This window comes from Oncorhynchus mykiss, chromosome 1 (assembly GCF_057628025.1).
Source record: "Oncorhynchus mykiss isolate SJ-2025 chromosome 1, ASM5762802v1, whole genome shotgun sequence".
Classification (NCBI taxonomy): Eukaryota; Metazoa; Chordata; class Actinopteri; order Salmoniformes; family Salmonidae; genus Oncorhynchus; species Oncorhynchus mykiss.
This window is the reverse complement of record NC_143022.1, coordinates 78051557-78072692: the sequence shown is the minus strand read 5'-3', so window position 1 is coordinate 78072692 and position 21136 is coordinate 78051557. Positions and strand designations below refer to the sequence as shown.

Below are 21136 nucleotides of genomic sequence, written 5' to 3'. Positions count from 1 at the left end.
TGGGTCCATGGCCAGGAAACTCCCCAGACCTTAATCCCATTGAGAACTTGTGGTCAATCCTCAAGAGGCGGGTGTACAAACAAAAACCCACAAATTCTGACAAACTCTAAGCATTGATTATGCAAGAATGGGCTGCCATCAGTCAGGATGTGGCCCAGAAGTTAATTGACAGCATGCCAGGGCGGATTGCAGAGGTCTTGAAAAGAAGGGTCAACACTGCAAATATTGACTCTTTGCATCAACTTCATGTAATTGTCAATAAAAGCCTTTGACACTTATGAAATGCTTGTAATTATACTTCAGTATTCCATAATAACATCTGACAAAAATATCTAAAGACACTGAAGCAGCAAACTTTGTGGAAATTAATATTTGTGTCATTCTCAAGATTTTTGGCCACGACTGTATATATATATATATATATACACACACAGTTGAAGTCGGAAGTGTACATACACCTTAGCCAAATACATTTCAACTCAGTTTGACATTTAATCCTAGTAAATATTCGCTGTCTTAGGTTAGTTAGGATCACCACCTTTTTTTAAGAATGTGAAATGTCAGAATAATTGTAGAGGGAATGATTTATTTCCAATTTTTTTTCTTTCATCACATTCCCAGTGGGTCAGAAGTTTACATACACTCAATTAGTATTTGGTAGCATTGCCTTTAAATTGTGTAACTTGGGTCAGACATTTCGGGTAGCCTTCCACAAGCTTCCCACAATAAGTTGGGTGAATTTTGGCCCATTCCTCCTGACAGAGCTGTTGATACTGAGTCAGGTTTGTAGTCCTCCTTCCTCACACACACTTTTTCAGTATTGCCCACATACTTTCTATAGGGTTGAGGTCAGGGCTTTGTGATGGCCACTCCAATATCTTGACTTTGTTGTCCTTATGCCATTTTGCCACAACTTTGAAAGTATGCTTGGGGTCATTGTCCATCTGGAAGATCCATTTGCGACCAAGCTTTAACTTTCTGCCTGATGTCTTGAGATGTTCCTTCAAAATATCCACATAATTTTCCTGCCTCATGATGCCATCTATTTTGTGAAGTGCACCAGTCCCTCCTGCAGCAAAGCACCCCCACAACATGATAATGCCACCCCGTGCTTCACGGTTGGGATGGTGTTCTTCGGCTTGCAAGCCTCCCTCTTTTTCCTCCAAACACAACGATGGTCATTATGGCCAAACTGTTCTATTTTTGTTTCATCAGACCAGAGGACATTTCTCCCAAAAGTACAATCTTTGTCCCCATGTGCAGTTGCAAACCATAGTCTGGATTTTTTATGGCGGTTTTGGAGCAGTGGCTTCTTCCTTGCTGAGCGGCCTTTCAGGTTATGTCGATATAGGACTAGTTTAACTGTGGATTGGAGTGTGACTGTTTGAGGTTGTGGACAGGTGTCTTTTATACTGATAACAAGTTCAAACAGGTGCTATTAATACAGCTAACCAGTGGATGACAGAGGAACCTCTTAAAGAAGAAGTTACAGGTCTGTGAGAGCCAGAAATCTTGCTTGTTTGTAGGTGACCAAATACTTATTTTTCACCATAATTTGCAAATAAATTCATAAAAAATCCTACAATGTGATTTTCTAGATTTTTTTTCTCATTTTGTCTGTCATAGTTGACGTGTACCTATGATGAAAATTACAGGCCTCTCTCATCTTTTTAAGTGGGAGAACTTGCACAATTGGTGGCTGACTAAATACTTTTTTGTCCCACTGTATGTATAGCCCAATACATGGCCCCATTCATTATATATATATATTATTCATTCGTTTTTTTTCAATGTACTTTACTCAAACCAGTGAATATCACTTATTATAAATGAGATCATTAACTATTAGCTCTTGGAATATCCAGGGCCTATACTCTTCACATTTTGGTTATATAACAACAAATCCAGAATTGATTAAAACATCAAGGGGCAGGACATAATAATCCTACTGGAAACATGGTGTCGTGGAGACAGATACTCAGTGTCCCTCAGGCTATAGAGAAAGTTAACTTCCCATCAATCAAACATAAAAATGCCAAACGGGGCCGAGACTCAGGAGGAATCATCATTTGGCATAAGCAGGACTTAGCACTGAATTAAATGAAAAAAAAGTACTAATCACATTTGGCTAAAACTTAACAAAGGTTCAATCTATTGTGACAATGATGTATGCATATGTGCATAGAGATATCTCCATACAGAAATCATTCAAATTCAGGCATAGGGTAAAGTGCTTCTTTGTGGAGATTTCAATGCAAGAACAGGTTCTGAGCCTGACTACACTGATGTGGGTGGTAACCACCACATATTTGGACACCCCTCCTTCTATAGTAGCCCTATTATAAATAATAGAAACAGTCCTGACCAAATATTGAACAAAAATGGGAAGGAGTTAGTGCATCTCTGTTGAGCCTTAGGCCTGTACATTCTTAATGATAGAATCAGAGGGGACTCTTTGTGTCAGTTTACATACTGCTGAGCTCTTGGGACAAGTGTAGTCGATTATGCCATCACTGACATTGACCCCTCCTCCATTAGTGCATTCACTGTCAGACCACAGACACCATTGTCAGATCACAGTCAGATCAACGTGTTTCTGAAGTAATTAACCAGCAATATTCATTAAAAAAAAACAGCCCAATAAACTCTACAACATAAACCAATCGTACAGGTGGGGTCAAAACAGCCCAATAAACTCTACAACATAAACCAACCGTACAGGTGGGGTCAAAACAGTGCAAAGAGATTCATTGAAACATTGAACTCAAATGAAATGATGAACTCTATACAGTTCTTCAATAACTCACAATACCAAAACAATAAAGAAGGTGTCAATTCGGCTACTCAAAACATCAATTGCATATTCCAAAAAGCAGCATCGAAAGCAAATTTGAGAAAACCAAAGAAATGCAACTTCAGAAACAAAAAACAAAATGTTTCTGAAAAATGGTTTGATAACCAATGTAAAACAATTCGAAAACACCTAAGACAAAAGTCAAATGATAAACATACACAGCAAAACAACCCAGAGTGACGCTACGAATTCTTTGAAACTCTGAAACAGTATAAACATACACTGAAAAATGCAAGAAATTGAATTATACCAACAAGACACTTGATGATATTGAAAACACAATTGACCAAAATCAGTTCTGGGACATGTGGAACAACTTAAGCATGACAAAGCCACAAGAATTAGCCATACAAAATGAAGTAATTTGGAAAACGTATTTTGATAATCTAACATCCCACAAAAAGAATTACAGCAGAACCAATTAAAAATTCAAGAAAAATTTAACATCCTTGAATCAGTCATTAAAAACAAACAAAATCCATTAGATTACCCAATAACCCAACAAGAACTAAATGAAAAGCTTAAATCTATCAAATCAAAGGCTTGTGGTCTAGATAACATCAGAAATGAAATGCTGAAAAACAGCACACCCGAGTTGCAAAATGCTGTGCTTAAATTGTTCAACATGGTTTTAACTTCTGACTGCTTCCCTGATGTCTTGAACCAGGGGCTCATCTCCCCTATCCACAAAAGTGGAGACAAATCAGACCCCAATAATTACAGGGGAATTTGCATAAACAGCAACTCGGGAAAGGTTTTCTGTAGCATTTTGAATACAAGAATTCAAACCTTTTCTCCAATAAAAAAAATTAACAAGTAAATGTCAAATTGGCTTTCTCCCCAACCATCACACTACTGACCATATATACACCTTACACACACTAATTAGAGAGAGATCCTGAGAGAGAGCTTTGGCAATGTTAACACATGTTTCCCATGCCAATAAAACCCCTTGAATTTAATTGAATTGAATTGAGAGAGAGAGCGAGAAACAGACAGACAGAGAGAAACAGAGAGAGAGTACAATTGCGAGAGAGAAACAGAGAGAAAGACAGACAGAGAGAGAGACACACAGAGAAAGATACTGAGAGAGAGAGATACTGAGAGTGAGAGAGTGAGACAGACAGACAGACACAGCGATAAACAGAGAGTACAACAGAGAGAGAGATACTGAGAGAGAGAGATACTGAGAGAGCGAGAGATACTGAGAGACAGACACAGAGAGAAACAGAGAGAGAGAGTACAACACAGAGAGAGAGAGAGATACTGAGAGAGAGAGAGAGAGAGAGAGAGAGAGAGGGATACTGAGAGAGAGATGCTGAGAGAGAGATATTGAAAGAGAGAGAGATACTGAGAAAGATACTGAGAGAGAGTGAGAGGGAGAAACAGAGAGAGAGATACTGAGAGAGAAACAGAGAGAGAAAGAGAGCAAGAAAGAGAAAGAGAGAGATACTGAGAGAGAGACAGAAAGATACTGAGAGAGAGAGATACTGAGAGAGAGAGAGGGATACTGAGAGAGAGATGCTGAGAGAGAGATATTGAAAGAGAGAGAGATACTGAGAGAGATACTGAGAGAGAGAGTGAGAGGGAGAAACAGAGAGAGAGATACTGAGAGAGAAACAGAGAGAGAAAGAGAGCAAGAAAGAGAAAGAGAGAGATACTGAGAGAGAGACAGAAAGATACTGAGAGAGAGAGAGAGAGAGATACTGAGAGAGAGAAAGATACTGAGAGAGAGAGAGAAACACAGAGAGAGAGAGAAACAGAGAGCGAGAGAGAGAGAGATCATTAACAGCAGACTCATGCATTTCTTCAGTGAAAACAATGTACTGAGCAAATGTCAAATTGCCTTTTTACCAAATTACTGTATGACAGACCACGTATTCACCCTGCACACTCTAATTGACAAACAAACAAACCAAAACAAAGGCAATGTCTTCTCATGCTTTGTTGATATCCAAAAAGCTTTCGACTCAATTTGGCTTGCTATACAAAACAATGGAAAGTGGTGTTGGGGGAAAAACATACAACATAAAAATTATGTACGCAAACAACAAGTGTGCGGTTAAAATTGGCAAAAAACACATATTTCTTTCCACAGGGCTGGGGGGGTGAGACAGGGATGCAGCTTAAGCCCCACCGTCTTCAACATATATATCAACGAATTGGCGAGGGCACTATAACAGTTTGTAGCACCCGGCCTCACCCTACTATAATCTGAAGTCAAATGTCTACTGCTTGCTGATGATCTGGTGCTTCTGTCCCCAACCAAGGAGGGCCTAGAGCAGCACCTAGAACTCCTGTCAGACCTGGGCCCTGACAGTAAATCTCAGTAAGACACAATTGATGATGTTCCAAAAAAGGTCCAATTGCCAGGACCACGAATACAAATTCCATCTAGACACCGTTAACCTAGAGCACACAAAAAAAAGTATACATACCTCGGCCTAAACATCAGCGCCACAGGTAAATTTCACAAAGCTGTGAACAACCTGAGAGACAAGGCAAGAAGGGCCTTCTATGCCATCAAAAGGAACATAAAATTCAACATACCAATTAGGATCGGGCTAAAAATACTTGAATCAGTTATAGAACCCATTGCCCTTTATGGTTGAGGTCTGGGGTCTGCTCACCAACCAATAATTCACATAATTGGACAAACACCAAAATGAGACTCCGCATGCAGAATTCTGCAAAAATATCCTCTGTGTACAACGTAAAACGCCAAATAATGCATGCAGAGCAGAATTAGGCTGATTCCCAAACCATCACATACAGAGAAATGAACCTGGAGAAGAGCCCTCCAAGCAAGCTGGTCCTGGGGCTCTGTTCACAAACACAAACAGACCGACACAGAGCCCCAGGACAGCAGCACAATTAGACCCAACCAAATCATGAGCAAAGAAAAAGTTAATTACTTGACACATTGTAAAGATTTCACAAAAAAACAGAGTAAACTAGAATGCTATTTGGCCCTAAACACAGTGACAGAATACAGAATTCCTGACCACCGTGACTGACCCAAAACTAAGGAAATCTTTGACTATGTACAGACTCTTTGACTATGTACAGAATAGCCTTTCTTTTGAGAAAGGCTGCCATAAGCAGACTTGGCTTTCAAGAGAAGACAGGCTATGTGCACACTGCCCACAAAACTAGGTGGAAACTGAGCTGCAATTCTTAACCTCCTGCAAAATGTATGACCATATTAGAGACACATATTTCCCTCAGACTACACAGAAAGAGGGATACTTAGTCAGTTGTACAACGTAATGCCTTCAACTGAAATGTGTGCAGTGAGCTGCCTTAATCGACATCTACGTCTTTGGCGCCTGGGGAACAGTGGGTTAACTGCCTTGCTCAGGGGTAGAATGACATATTACTTGTTAGCTCGGGGATTCAATCCAGCAACCTTTCAGTTACTGGTCCAACGCTCTAACCACTGGGCTACCTGCCTCCCCACAAAGAATTCGAAAACAAATCAATTTTGATAAACCCCCATATCTTTTGGGTGAAATACCACAGTGTGCAATCATAGCAGCAAGATTTGTGACCTGTTCTCACAAGAAAAGGGCAACCATTGAAGAACAAACACCATTGTAGATACAACCTATATTTATTTTCCCTTTTGTACTTTAACTATTTGCACATCATTACAACACTGTATATAGACATAATAGGACATTTGTAATGTCTTTATTATTTTGGAACTTTTGGGAGTGTAATGTTTACTGTACATTTTTTATTGGTTTATGTCACCTTTGTTTATTATCTATTTCACTTGCTTTGGCAATGTAAACAAACATGTGTTTCCCATGCCAATAAAGCCCCTTAAATGTAAATTGAATTGACAGAGAGAGAAACAGAGAGAGAGAGACAGAGAGAAGAGAAAAGAGCTGAGAGAGTAATAATGATGAGTGAGACGCATAAATATCCCCTCCAAAAATGCTAACGTTCCCTGTTACTGTAATGGTAGAGAGAGAGAGCATGTCTTGGCGGTATGCATGATATTTTTCACTCATCCTTATTCACGATTCATTCAGAACTATCTGGAATCATGGTAGCATCCACATTAATGTAGAAGTGTTTAGAAACACATTCTATTCTTATTTACAATAAAAGTGACTCTAAAATGGCACAATACATTATCTACCATTCATTTCTATTAGGCACGAAATTAATCTGAAACACAACCAAATCAAACAGCAAATGCATCCAACAAGTTTGTAGAGTCACAATCTTGATGTTTTCATTGTTTGCTTTAAATATGGGACCAAATACTTAACTTTTCACTACTTTAATACACATTTAAATCCCAATACATTTGGTCCCCTAAAATTGGGGAACTATGTACAGAAAATGCTGTAATTTCTAAACGGTTCACCAGATATGGATGGAAATACACTCAAATTAAAGCTGACAGTCTGCACTTTTAACCTCATAGTCAATTCAAATTCAAAGTGCTGGAGTACAGAGGCAAAACAGCAAACAAATGTCTCAATACTTTTGGAGCTCACTGTAGATAGTATATAAACCAACAGTGTACCTTCCTGGGAACATTACTGTTTTACAAATCTAATTGGCAATGCAAGGGATTGCCTGTCATGTGCATACCTCTGTAACATCAATGAGTCTTTGAATGAGGAACCATCCATTGAAGTCAATAGTGCTGGACCCATTCTGTTAACACTAACAAAACCTAATCAAATCGATTCTGTAGCATGCATCGTTTCACTACCTGAACTTCTAGCTGCATAGACTTGCTTTAATGCCATCTCATCACTCTGAAAGTACAGTACTCCAGTACAAAGGAAGGCCCCATTCATAAGACACAAGCCTCTTTTGAGCCAGTTATGGTTTTAGGGCTAACGCTACAACATCAAAGAAAATGCTTTACACTTCCCCTTATTAAAACTGTACCGTATCACTATGCACACAATAAAAGACCAAGTCGTTGAAACAATTCCTATTAGAAGTCATGTTCTCACCCTAATAAAACCTATAGCTAGTGCTAACTCTCTCCTCTCTGTGATATTTATGATGAATGTGGCATAGCATGATATTGGATGCTAAAGGCAACCTGAAAAGAAACCTCTTACATAGCACAACCCAGTAAGCCTTTCTTTATGGCTTACATACTGCTCTGAGGAACATCAATGTAGCTAGTTGCCAAAACCAAAATAGTGAATTGTCCTCATACATGATCCAGTGCTGCTTCACGTATGCCCTTAAAGCCAATCACAATATGGAGTATTTATGTGTTGTTATGACAACAACAGGACACCAAACAAAGCTGAAACAGCCTGGCGTTAGAATCATGCCAGAGGAGAAAAACTACAAGCATCAGTAGAGATCCTTCTTATCTGCGGGGTGGTATGGAGGTTAGATGGGGAATAATTTATACAAACATCCCCTCACCACCAGTCCCCCACCCAGTCCCTCTCTGGCCCTCCTTGACCTGTATGTAATGGGAGGACTGTTTTGCTGTGCTAAGTGGGACCAGTTGTCCTCTTGAGAAGTGCTCGTCATGCCGTCCAAGGCCCCTGGTGAAGTCATCTTTCTGTAGGGACCTCACTGTAGGTGTGTGTGTGTGTGTGGCTGGAGGCCATTGAAATTATTATCCCCGATTCCTCCTTCCATCGCCAGCTCCCTCCCTCCTTACCTTGCCAAGTGATAACACTCTACAGGCATGCAGTAATGAAGCTGGGGCTAACTGGAAAAGGGGATGTTAATCATGACTGTTGGGCCCCACACCCCCATTTCAAACAGCCAAGCCGATTAAGTGGAAGATTGGGTAAACATTGGGCTGGTGGATCATGGTGAAATAATGGTAATTTGAAACCCCCAATGCTCACCACTTAAGCATGTTCTGTTAAGGGAGGGCCCTGAGGTGTGTGTGTGTCTGCGTGTGTGTGCATGTGTGTGTACAGTATGTCAATGTTTTGTGATATTTGCAGACAGAAATGTTTGATTTTGCTGCTGCAATTCAAGAAAATTTGCTGGACAGTTTTACGGGGAAAAAGTGAAAGCCCTCACGTAATATGCGGGGAATTGTTGTTTTTGCCAAAAAACACTGCGATCGCAGAATCCTGGAGGGAGTGGTATGTGTGAGTTCAGGGGGGTCCATGCCCTCCCATCCCTCAGGAGCTGCAGAGGAAGCATCGGCTTAGGAGCCACTTTTCACCTTGGATTCTAGCTCCGAGCTCTGGGGATCCCAGAATGGGGACCTGGCGATTCTGGCTTTCAGTAACTGATCACACATGCAGGAACACCTAACAGGCAGCTGCGGAGAAGCATGTTCCAACTATCACCTTAGTAAACCCAGCACAGGGGCTTTAGTGAAGACATTTGATCCATCTGAAAACACACATGAATGTTCAGATCACCTCAAAGGGCCCTCAAACTCTACATTTTTGCAGGCATGTGTGCAGAATGCTCACACACACAAACACATCAACAGGTTTAAGGCAAAGCACATTTCAGAGTAGCACTACTTCTCAGCACTCACCTTTCAATAAGTATTTCAATTATTATAATATTCTCTCAGTACCTCAGAACAAGCTCTGCTCACCATCAAAAGCATTCTAAAGGTCAATCCATAAAACTGACCAAGGGAAAACTTGTCATACTGGCTGTATTTATGCCTGCTTGAACGGTGAATAGCTCAGATACACATGAACACATAAAATGACCCTGGGGACCGATAGAACATCGCTCAGAGACGCAGAAAAATGATACAACTTTCCTTTAAGTGGGTGATGGTGACCACTCCAATAGTGGCATGAAGAACGCTGGTGCTAAAAAAGTCCTCAAAGCTGCAACTGTCCCAATGATCACACACACACACACACACACACACACGCACACGCACGCGCACACCACACACATGTACCAACCCACAGACCGCATGTGTCTGTCAGATTCACTCTGCACAATGAAGTACTCTACCCTCTCTGTCATTCCTTTCTTTACCTCTCATGTGGCATTTAGGCTCACCTAGCATTGCCCCACTATTGGAGCCCCCTAGCATGGACCTCTTTTCATCCAGCCCTAATAATGGCATCCAATTGAGAAGCCTGGCATCTAGCATGGCACCGTTCTCTGTGAGTGTGCCCATGGGGTTCTCACACTGCTTCCGGTGTGGTGATCTGTTCTGCTGCTGTGTCTAGTGTCCACTACAAAAAAACTCAGGTTCGGGAATAACTGGCTAATACGAAGCTTTCCTCTCTCTGTATGTTAGCAATGTACTGCAGAACTATGGCAACTAGGGGGTTTGTTACTCTGTCTAAGTAAGTTTTTTATACTGAAGAAAAATGTCAATGATTTTAATGGGTTACAGTTCATATGAGGAAATATATCAATTGAAATGAATTCATTAGGCCCTAATCAATGGAATTCACATGACTGGGCAGGGGCGCAGCCATGGGTGGGCCTGGGAGGGCATAGGCCCACCCACTGTGGAGCCAGGCCCAGCCAATCAGAATGAGTTTTTCCCCACAAAAGGGCTTTAGTACAGACAGAAATACTACTCCGTTTCATCAGCTGTCCAGGTGGCTGGTCTCAGACAATCACGCAGGTGAAGATACCAGATGTGGAGGTCCTTTGGTTACACGTGGTCTGCTGTTGGGAGGCCGGTTGGACGTACTGCCAAATTCCCTAAAACAACGTTGGATGCGGCTTACGGTAGAGAAATTAGCATTGAATTATCTGGCAACAGTTCTGATGGACATTCCTGCAGTAGGCATTCCAATTGCATGCACCCTCAAAACTTGAGACATCTGTGTCATTGTGTTGTGACAAAACTGCATATTTTAGAGTGGCCTTTTATTGCCCCCAGCACAAGGTGCATCTGTGTAATGATCATGCTGTTTAATCAGCTTCTTGATATGCCACACCTGTCAGGTGGATAGATAATCTTGGCAAAGGAGAAATGCACACTAACAGGGATATAAACAGATGTGTGCACAAAATTGGATAGAAATAAGCTTTTTGTGCATATGTAACATTTCTGGAATCTTTTAATTCAGCTCCTGAAACATGGGACTAACACTTTACAGTACATGTTGTGTTTATATTTTTGTTCATTATATAATTATAGTGAATTAGATTTAGAGGAACTGTTTGCTGACTGACATTTATGTAGTCTTTTTTTCCTCCAACTGAAACATTGATGATAAATCGTGTGTGCGCCTTTCTTCTTTTTTGGCCTGCAATGACATTTGTGTATTTACAGATTATATGGTGACTCATAACAAGTATGTGTGTCAATGTGGATAGACATTTTTGACCCGTTTCAAGAAACTAGGCCTATGTCCACGTCACTACTTCACAGGAGAGGCATTTGAAAGTTGTTGTTTTTTAATCTTTTTTGTTGTTGCCAGAAATGCCTTCTGGAACATGTAAACTACCATGTGACTTAATAACAAACTCGTAAATACTAATAAAATGGTTAAATCACGGGCCTATTTGGTTTAGCCACGGACAAATACAGGAACCTTCCCGCTAGCCATAATTGTCTGAGATAATAGATGGGCTGGACATGTCAAGAGATGAGTACGGATTGGTCTGCCATGTACCATGCTTCTGTCTACAGTATAACATGAGCTGCTCAGTATGTGTGGATAATCTTTTCTACCGCTGCTTTTTTTAAAAGATATCATGAATAACTGAAAAGGTTGCTGCCCTGAAGTTAATAGCACTATCGACAAAGATCAGTGGGGAAAAGTTGTGATGGACTACTTTCTGGAGGACGATTGTGCCATGCTGACTCTCTCTGACTCTGAAAACGAATCAGACGATGAGGAAATTCCTGATTTAAGTAAAAACATTTTTATTGAACCAGACATTGTAGAGTCTTCTGATAAAAGTGATGGGGAAGAAACAGCGATCAAGTGTTGATGTCACGGAAGAAGTTGACTGAGTTTTGAAATCATTGGAATGCCCAGTGGAAGCAGAGAGATGATTGCCAAATGCGGAGAGAGCCGAAAAGAAAACACAGAAGGCTATTGTATAAAACGCCTGTCTCCGGATTACATCTTCCAACTAAGGGCAACTATGGCATCCATGACAGAGAGGGAGAAGAGTTCATCCATGTATACGTAAGAGTCTAGCTACATTTTCAGATATTTTATGTTTCTAATTTCGCCAGAAAGTCATTTTCATTGCAAGTTAAAAAATACTGTTAGCTAGCTAGCTAACGTTAGCCAGCTGGCTAGTTAGCTAATGTTACGTGTATGATCTGTGTAGTAATATTATCCGTATCTCAGAAATCCATTTGGATTGCTAGTTATAGACTAATGTTAGCTAGCTAGCTAACATTGAATTCAGTTAGCTTTAGTTGCATGGTGCATGATAGTGTGAGTTGGGATTAGGGTTCATTGTTTAGCTAGCTAGCTACATGTCTAAACAATGCAAGTAACCATTTCACATTTAAACCTTCTGTATCCTTTGCACGTGACAAATATATATACACTTTCATTTGATTTGATATAGTGTGTGTTTACCAGAGACGGTAATGTGAAGAACAACATGACCTGCACCAAAGTCAGATTAGGATATAGGCCAAGGACTAGATGAAGTGTATTTTTACTTCTACATTTTTTTTCTCCTACTTTCACCACTTTCAGTCTTGAAATCTTTGGTTGTTTACTTCACTACCTTACTCATTCTATTAAGCACATCAAATCAAATGTATTGGTCACATACACGTGTTTAACAGATGTTATTGAAGGTTTAGCGAAATGCTTGTGCTTCTAGCTCCGACAGTGCAGTAATATCTAACGTGTAATAGCTAACAGTTTCACAACATATTCCAAAAATACACATAAATCTAAGTAGGAATGAATTAAGAATATATATACGTATATGTCAGAGTGGCATTGGACTAAGATACAGTGGCATAGTATAGAGTACAGTATATACATATGAGATGGGTGATGCAATATTTACAAACAATTAAAGTGACAAAGGTACCGTAGTATAGTATAGAGTACAGTTTATACATATGAGATGAGTAATGAAAGATACGGAGACATTATTAAAGTGGCTAGTGTTTCATTTCAATAAAGTGGCCAATGATTCCTAATCTATGTCTATAAGCAGCATCCTCTGATGTGCTGGAGATGGCTGTTTAACAGTCAGTGGTGGAGTATAGAATACAATGCAGTAAATACATATGAAATGGGTGATGCAATATGTAAACACAATTTAAAAGTGACTAAGATACCGTAGAATAGTGTGGAGTGAAGTTTATACATATGAAATGAGTAATGCTAGATAAGGAAACATTATTAACATGGCTAGTGATCCTTTTCTAAAAGTGGCAATGAATTCCTAATCTATGTCTATAGGCACCCGCCTCTGATGTGCTAGTGATGGCTGACGATGAGAGAGATGGCTTCACATGTGAATCATTAAAGAGATGGGTGGGGCTAAGACTTAAGAGGGTGTGAATGATGCTGAATGGGTGTAGACAAAGAAGAGCTCTCTAGTAGGTGTACCAAAACATTCACGGCGTTACAAGTTTATCAACTTTCAAAGCAGATTTTTTCCCCCCCATTGTTCCTCAACTGCAGTGTATGATATACTATTTTCAAGCTGAGTCTCTACATTTATCCAATGTAAAAAAAAACAGAATTTCAAATGTTGCTACATAGTACCGAATCCAGGTGGTGGGTCATATTTGTGAGTGTATTTTCTGCACTCACTTGTGCACTCATGTGTGCATGCATCTGTGTGTTGGGATCCATGTCAGGTCGTGTGTTTGTCTGTTTGTTCCCAGGGTGGTGCAGCAGCAGCGTTTGACAAGCAGCAGGTAGCTAAATCACAAAGACAACTTTAATGGCCAATGACGGCTAACAGAGAGAGACACTGATAACTATGTCTCACAGTCCCAAGACGGCAACAACTAATGCCAACATGTCCCCATAATGTCAAAGAGCTGGGGCCTGAAACCAGGAAGACTATTCCCTCAATGGGTTTTCCAGAGGGAGGAGTGGCAACGGTGGCAGCCGTCAGCCATACATCAGCATTCCAGAGCATTCTGAGGGGTGACATGAGTTACGCTACACTCCTCAAGGAAAGTGTGTGTGTCTCAGACTGTGCTTCTGTGTGTCCTTTGTTGTCCGGACAGAGTAAAATCTTCAATTTCCCGGCCCCTTCTCCACTATTTTTGGACACAACCAAAGTCTGACTGAATAGATAATATCCTCAAATCTAATCATGGTAATTTGGCTCCCTCTAATTGTTTATTGAACTCTGGATAAATCACAAACCTAAAAGTACACAACCTTGTTTAAATCTATGTAGGCTAATTGGAATAAACAAGATTAAGAGTTTATAGGTCTGAAATGAAACAGCCATTCACTAAGAGGCTCTTATCAAAGCAGACCGACCTCCCACTCATCTTCACGTTGTTTGACAACCCTGTAGTAACACAGTAATTAGGATAATATCGCTCCTCTAGCTATGATTATGGTTAAGCAACTCAATTTATATTTTCTCTGGGATGACAGTCCAACTTTTCTGGGAGGTCTTGGAGACTCCCCCTCATTTGACAATCACCACAGTAGGATCCTACAGCCTCTATGGGAAAGAATGATATTCATTGTGATATGAACCCACAATGGCATTAAGTCTGAACTATCCTTTCAGTTATCTCTAAATTGCAGGTGAGAAGGTGAACATTGGCAAACTATAAAGTTCTATGAGAACTTAACTGTATGATGTAGTCTAGACATTTTTTTTACCTTTATTTAATTAGGCAAGTCAGTTAAGAACAAATTCAATTTTCAATGACAGCCTAGGAACAGTGGGTTAACTGCCTGTTCAGGACAGAACGACAGATTGTCAGCTCGGGGATTTGAACTTGCAACCTCTCAGTTGCTAGTCCACCACTCTAACCACTAGGCTACCCTGCCACCCCATTGAAAATGAGACATCGATATCTTACCAATATTTCACGTTCGTTGATGGTGCCAACTACCACTACGTGGAGGAGCTCAGGAGATATCCTGCAGACATCAAGGCATGGTTTTGCCCCATTTCAATACACACTATTCTCAAACTATTTTGTACACCCTGTTCAGAGCCCAGCAGGTCCCAGAGTGTAATGTTTGTGTGTTTCTAAAATATATTCTGTTTTAGTGGCCTCTCAGAGCGTAGCAGATGGAACGATAACACTGTCATTGCCATTTGTCTCTGCTGTAATGTTGAGATGATGGAGAATGAATAAACTAGGGTATATGTGGGGTTATTAGATATAGGCCTAACTTAACCCATCTTAACCCATCTAATAGATACACTCACTAATGTTATAGTTCATGGAGGGACCATAGAAGTTGCTCAAACACAGGTTCATCCAGGTTACCAAATACCCGCTACAAAACTATTTTTTTATCCGGACTGTTTCTTAACTTCGCACTCTCTCTCTACCACTGACTCTGAGACAGAAAGGCTCTACTCAGGTGGATTGGAGAGGGAGGATAAGAGCTGTTCTGAGGCCAGTCCCGGTGGCTTAGTCCAGCTGACAGGCTGAGGCTCTCACTAGATCCTCTCTCTTATCAAAGGATGCATCTCACATACACTCTCACACTCCAGAGGTGGTTTGGTCACCTCAGCCAGCACAGCTCTAATCTCCTTAGTAGTATCTCTCTCTCTCTCTCTCTCTCTCTCTCTCTCTCTCTCACTCACTCTTTCACTCCCTCTCTCTTCTTGCTCTCTGTATGTCAGTCTCTCTCGCTCTCCTCTCGCTCTCTGTATCTGTCTCTTTCTGTATTTCTGTCTCTCTCTCTCTCGTTATGTCTCTGTCAGTCACACACTGATTTGAACATAAGCAGGCAATGTATGGTGAGCTAAACTCATCCACCCAGCACTGCTGTCACTTTCCTGCTATTGTCTCATCTCACTTTGCAGGAATCAATAGCCCCAGGATACACCTCAGTAACAAACCTCTCTCTCTTCCTCTAACACACACACACACACACACACACACACACACACACACACACACACACTTAAAATTGTTTTAGATTTGACCAAACCGGGATGCAGAAAAAACGTTTTTGTAGCCTTGGGATTTCTGCATTCATGGGTAACTTGGATATAAAAGCTGAATTAAGCTTGATACCGTTTAACTCTACATACTTAGACTTTTACATTTTAATTGACATAAATGCGATACAGTAGCCCATGTATCTCCACTTCCAATGTAAACTACTGCAAAATAAAACTGTCAGCATGGCTGATGGCAAATTCAAATAGAGACTTACCATCATGTAAATTCAGAAGTGTGTTGTCTGTATTGCCCGTTGCTGTTGACATGGACAAGACATGAAAAACAATTAGAAATGCAAAGTTCGTCCAACGCCAGTTAGTCATTTTGCCCGATTTGGGAAAGAAATGCGTTCAGGGTGAATTATTGCACCGACACGACCATAATATGCTGTCCACGAGTGATTGACAGATACGGGATGCAAGCAGTAGAGTGGGATCAGCTCCGAAACAGAGGAAGAACAAGTATTGACTTCTTATAGCGGGACCACGAAAGAGGAGCTGTCAAAAACTTTTCATCCAAGCATGCTGAAATCCCTGCGTGTCGCACTCAAGGACTTGGCAGTAATGTCACCAAGACATTGACAAGTGAGTTTGAAAAATTAGAAGTAAGCGGGTGCGACAGAAAACAGAGAGAGAGATAGCCTACATAAAAAAATCTGATTCAGAGACCAGCGTACTCTTTAACATCAGAGCCGCTACACTCTACAATGTCCATGTGCGCTTGCAAGGACTAGATCCGTTGGGTCCTAGCGCCGCGAGGGTCCTAGCGCCGCGAAGGTAAAATGCATCTTTGTAAAAAAAGAGCATCCAATCATAGAGTTTCTAAACCCAGAGGCGCAACATCGCGAGACTTCCGGGAACGCTTGCAAACAGACCCAGCAGACCAGGGTTTGGTCTTTGAGAAGTCAGTGAGACCAAAATAATGGTGTTCCAAAAAAGGTCCAGTCACCAGGACCACAAATACAAATTCCATCTAGATGCCATTGCCCTAGAGCACACAAAAAAACTATACATACCTTGGCCTAAACATCAGTGCCACAGGTAACTTCCACAAAGCTGTGAACGAAGAAGGGCCTTCTATGCCATCAGAAGGAACATAAAATTCAACATACCAATTAGGATCTGGCTCAAAATACTTGATTCAGTCATAGAACCCATTGCCCTTTATGGTTGTGAGGTCTGAGGTCCGCTCACCAACCAAGATTTAAAAAATGGGACAAACACCAAATTAAAACTCTGCATGCAGAATTCTGCAAAAATATCCCCTGTGTACAACGTAGAACACCCAATAATGCATGCAGAGCAGAATTAGGCCGATACCCACAAATTATCCAAATCCAGAAGAGCAGCTAAATTCTACAACCACCTGAAAGGAAGCGATTCCCAAACCTTCCATAACAAAGCCATCACCTACAGAGAGATGAACCGGGAGAAGAGTGCCCTAAGCACTCAAGCTGGTCCTGGGGCTCTGTTCACAAACACAAACACACCCCACAGAGCCCCAGAACAGCAGCACAATTAGACCCAAGCAAATCATGAGAAAATAAAAAGATAATTACTTGACACATTGGAAAGAATTAACAAAAAAACAGAGCAAACTAGAATGCTATTTGGCCCTAAACAGAGAGTACACAGTGGCAGAATACCTGACCACTGTGACTGACCCAAACTTAAGGAAAGCTTTGACTATGTACAGTGAGCATAGCCTTGCTATTGAGAAAGGCCGCCGTAGGCAGACATGGCTCTCAAGAGAAGATAGGCTATGTGCACACTGCCCACAAAATTAGGTGGAAACTGAGCTGCACTTCCTAGCCTCCTGCCCAATGTATGACCATACTAGAGACACATATTTCCCTCAGATTACACAGATCCACAAAGAATTTGAAAACAAACCCAATTTTGATAAACTCCCATATCTACTGGGTGAAATTCCAGTGTGCCATCACAGCAGCAAGATATGTGACCTGTTGCCACAAGAAAAGGGCAACCAGTGAAGAACAAACACCATTGTAAATACAACCCATATTTATGCTTATTTATTTTCCCTTGTGTACTTTAACCATTTGTACATTGTTACAACACTGTATATATACATAATATGACATTTGTAATGTCTTTATTGTTTTGAAACTTCTGTATGTGTAATGTTGACTGTTAATTTTTATTGTTTATTTCACTTTTGTATATTATCTACCTCACTTGCTTTGGCAATGTTAACACATGTTTCCCATGCCAATAAAGCCCCTTGAATTGAAAAAAAATATATCTATATTTAGTTGTTAATTTTTCGAAATCTAAAGGCACAACCTAGATTCAAACCAATGTCTTAAGTAGCTGGTTGTCTTAAGTAGCTGGTTGTCTTAAGTAGCTGGATGTCTTAAGTAGCTGAACAAGTTATGACTCCAACCTGGTGAGAGTGACAAACTGACACATTTTCATTTTCATCAAAAACAAACAGGAGTGTCTTTGATTTGACGGCCTGCACGTGCACAGTTTGGACTGAAACGACAGTTAGACCCGATAACGTGTTTATGCACATGAACTTAGCTACCTAATGTTGCCATGACATCGCCTACAAGTGTGATTGGGGATTTCTATTGGAGAAGCAGTTTCTGCCTTTCTTCCTACTGTACTGTCTTTGATCCAATGTACCCTGACGACTCACAGCGCAGGGAGAGCTGTGACCACACAGGTTTTGAAAGAAGGCTGTTTGTTAATGCAATATTATCTCAGAAATTGTGTGATGGTTTGATTGGTTCCATCAAATGTTGTTTTTTTTCCTCGGGGGTTGAGGCCTCATTGTTAGGATTGTAAAATCTAACTGTTGTAATGAAAGAGGGCAACGCTCGGGGGTTATGTGTGGCTGTGCGTGTCGGTGGTTTGAGTGAGCACAGCCCCCTTTGTTATCGACGCATTGGGTCGACAATATCAAAGATCCATTCCAGACCGAAGTCAGGAGTAGTGATGGGCATTCCGTGTTTTTTCGGTGAGCCAGATCGTTCGGCTTTGTTCACCTAATTTGCTCCAAAACGGCTCTTCGCTCAGAAGTGCAATTTTTTAAATGAAAAATCATGAAAAATACAACATTTATAATGTAAAGCCTGAACAGTTGCCTACCATTGTCAGATTGTGAAAATTACAATTTTACCTGACTAAGTTAAATCGCTTGTTAAATGAATGACTCTTTCACAGATGCGATTCAGTTCCTGACGCTCACAAAAAAGAGCCATTCAAAAATACCCGTTTGTTCACTAGTCAGCAGGACTTTGAGATTTAGGTGTTAACCACACTACATCCAATGGGCATCTACTGCCATATCAAGGTTACTTGATATGTTTAAGGTATACTCTTCTACCACATATAAAATGTAACTTGGATATGTGTAAACATTTACTGTAGGCCTATTTCAACATTGAGGTAATATTAAGCTGTACATATATGGTGTAATATTACATTTACAGCAATACAATATGCCTTGTAATCTGGGTGAACCCAGAACTAAATATTACGTAATTTGGTCAGATGGCTGTCGATGAGAGATTATACCACACGAGATTTCCTGTCACATTAAGACAGTGGACAACATCTAATTTCCTCATTGCATTTGACATGCTACCTGCTCCTGCACATGTTCATCTAGTCTGTGACAGTAGCAGGTTGACGTTTATTGTCATAAGTCTTGCCCAGGAGGCAGAAAGGAGCAATTTCCGCTAAATAGGCCAGCTGAAAAGTCCAAATTGTCTATGTTGTAAAAATTAATGTAAAAATGTGCTTTTTGTCTTAATTTAAGGTTAGGAGTGTGGTTAGCGTTAAGGCTAGGTTTAAAATAATATTTTATGACTTAGTGGCTGTGCCAGCTAGTGACCACTCTGCAGTGCTGCCTCCAGTACATGAGTCATCTCAATAAATGCCAACCTGCTCTGTGTACGGTATGCTGCAGGCCAAACGGACAGATGTCTCTTAGTAGGAAGTGTCAGTTCTAATGAATCTCCATAGCTCAAGTGTCTGCAAATGAAGGAAATTATGTCCATCCAGGTCGAATGTACTATTCTTTGCTAAATTACAAAATACTAATTTGGTCCCCTTTGACTGAACACATTTTAATCTTGTGGCGGGCCAGGTGCTGACTCCTGTTGTCAGTTGTACAGTGTTTCCTCCAACACATTGGTGCGGCTGGCTTTTGGGTTAAGCGGGCAGGTGTTAAGGAGTGCATTTCGGAGGACACATGACTCAACCTTTGCCTCTCTCGAGACCATTGTGGAGTTGCAGTGAAGAGACAAGTACTAAGGCCTCGAAACAAGGAAAATTCTAAGTGACCCCAAACTTTTGAACGGTAGTGTACATATGAGATGAGTAATGCAAGATATGTAAACATTATTAAGTGGCTAAGATACCGTAGAATAGTATAGAATACAGTATATACATATGAGATTACTAATGCCAGATATGTAAACATTATTAAAGGGACTATTGTTCCATTCCTTAAAGTGGCCAGTGATTTCTAGTCTATGCCTATAGGCAGCAGCCTCTAATGTGCTAGTGATGGCTGTTTAACAGTCTGATTACCTTGAGATAGAAGCTGTTTTTCAGTCTCTCGGTCCCAGCTTTAATGCACCTGTACTGGCCTCGCCTTCTGGATGATAGCGGGGTGAACAGGCAGTGGCTCAGGTGGTTGATGTCCTTGATGATCTTTTTGGCCTTCCTGTGACATCGGGTGCTGTAGGTGTCCTGGAGGGCAGGTAGTTTTCCCCCGGTAAGGCGCTGGGCAGATCGCACCACCCTCTGGAGAGCCTTGCGGTTGCGGAGGGTGCAGTGATACAGCCTGACAGGATTCTTTCAATTGTGCATCTGTAAAAAAGTTTGTGAGGGTTTTAGGTGACAAGCCACATTTCATTAGCCTCCTGAGGTTGAAGAGGCTCTGTTGTGCCTTCTTCACCACACTGTCTGTGTGGGTGGTCCATTTCAGTTTGTCAGTGATGTGTACGCCAAGAAACCTGAAGCTTTCCACCTTCTCCACTGTGGTCCCATTTATGTAGATAGGGGGGTGCACCCTCTGCTGTTTCCTGAAGTCCACGATCATCTCCTTTGTTTTGTTGACGTTGAGTGAGAGGTTGTTTTTCAATTCAACGTCTAATTTCATTGAAATTACATGGAAACAACGTTGATTCAAGAAGTGTGTGCCCAGGCAGTAGGCTATATGATCTTTTGCTGCTGTATGCTCTTGAGAAACCT

At 40.9% G+C, this 21136-nt stretch overlaps 1 protein-coding gene across 2 annotated transcripts in view; it reads right to left on the bottom strand.

The window, feature by feature from the left end:
* The window catches only part of LOC110529328 (disintegrin and metalloproteinase domain-containing protein 12), a 145548-nt gene extending 129186 nt beyond the window's left edge, over positions 1 to 16362 (bottom strand). For both annotated transcript variants that reach the window (XM_021611461.3, XM_021611468.3), the window contains exon 1: positions 16120 to 16362. In XM_021611461.3, the coding sequence (XP_021467136.2) occupies positions 16120 to 16228 (109 nt within the window). In that variant the 5' untranslated portion in view covers positions 16229 to 16362. The remainder of the gene's footprint in view (positions 1 to 16119) is intronic.
* Positions 16363 to 21136: the final 4774 nt, after the last annotated feature.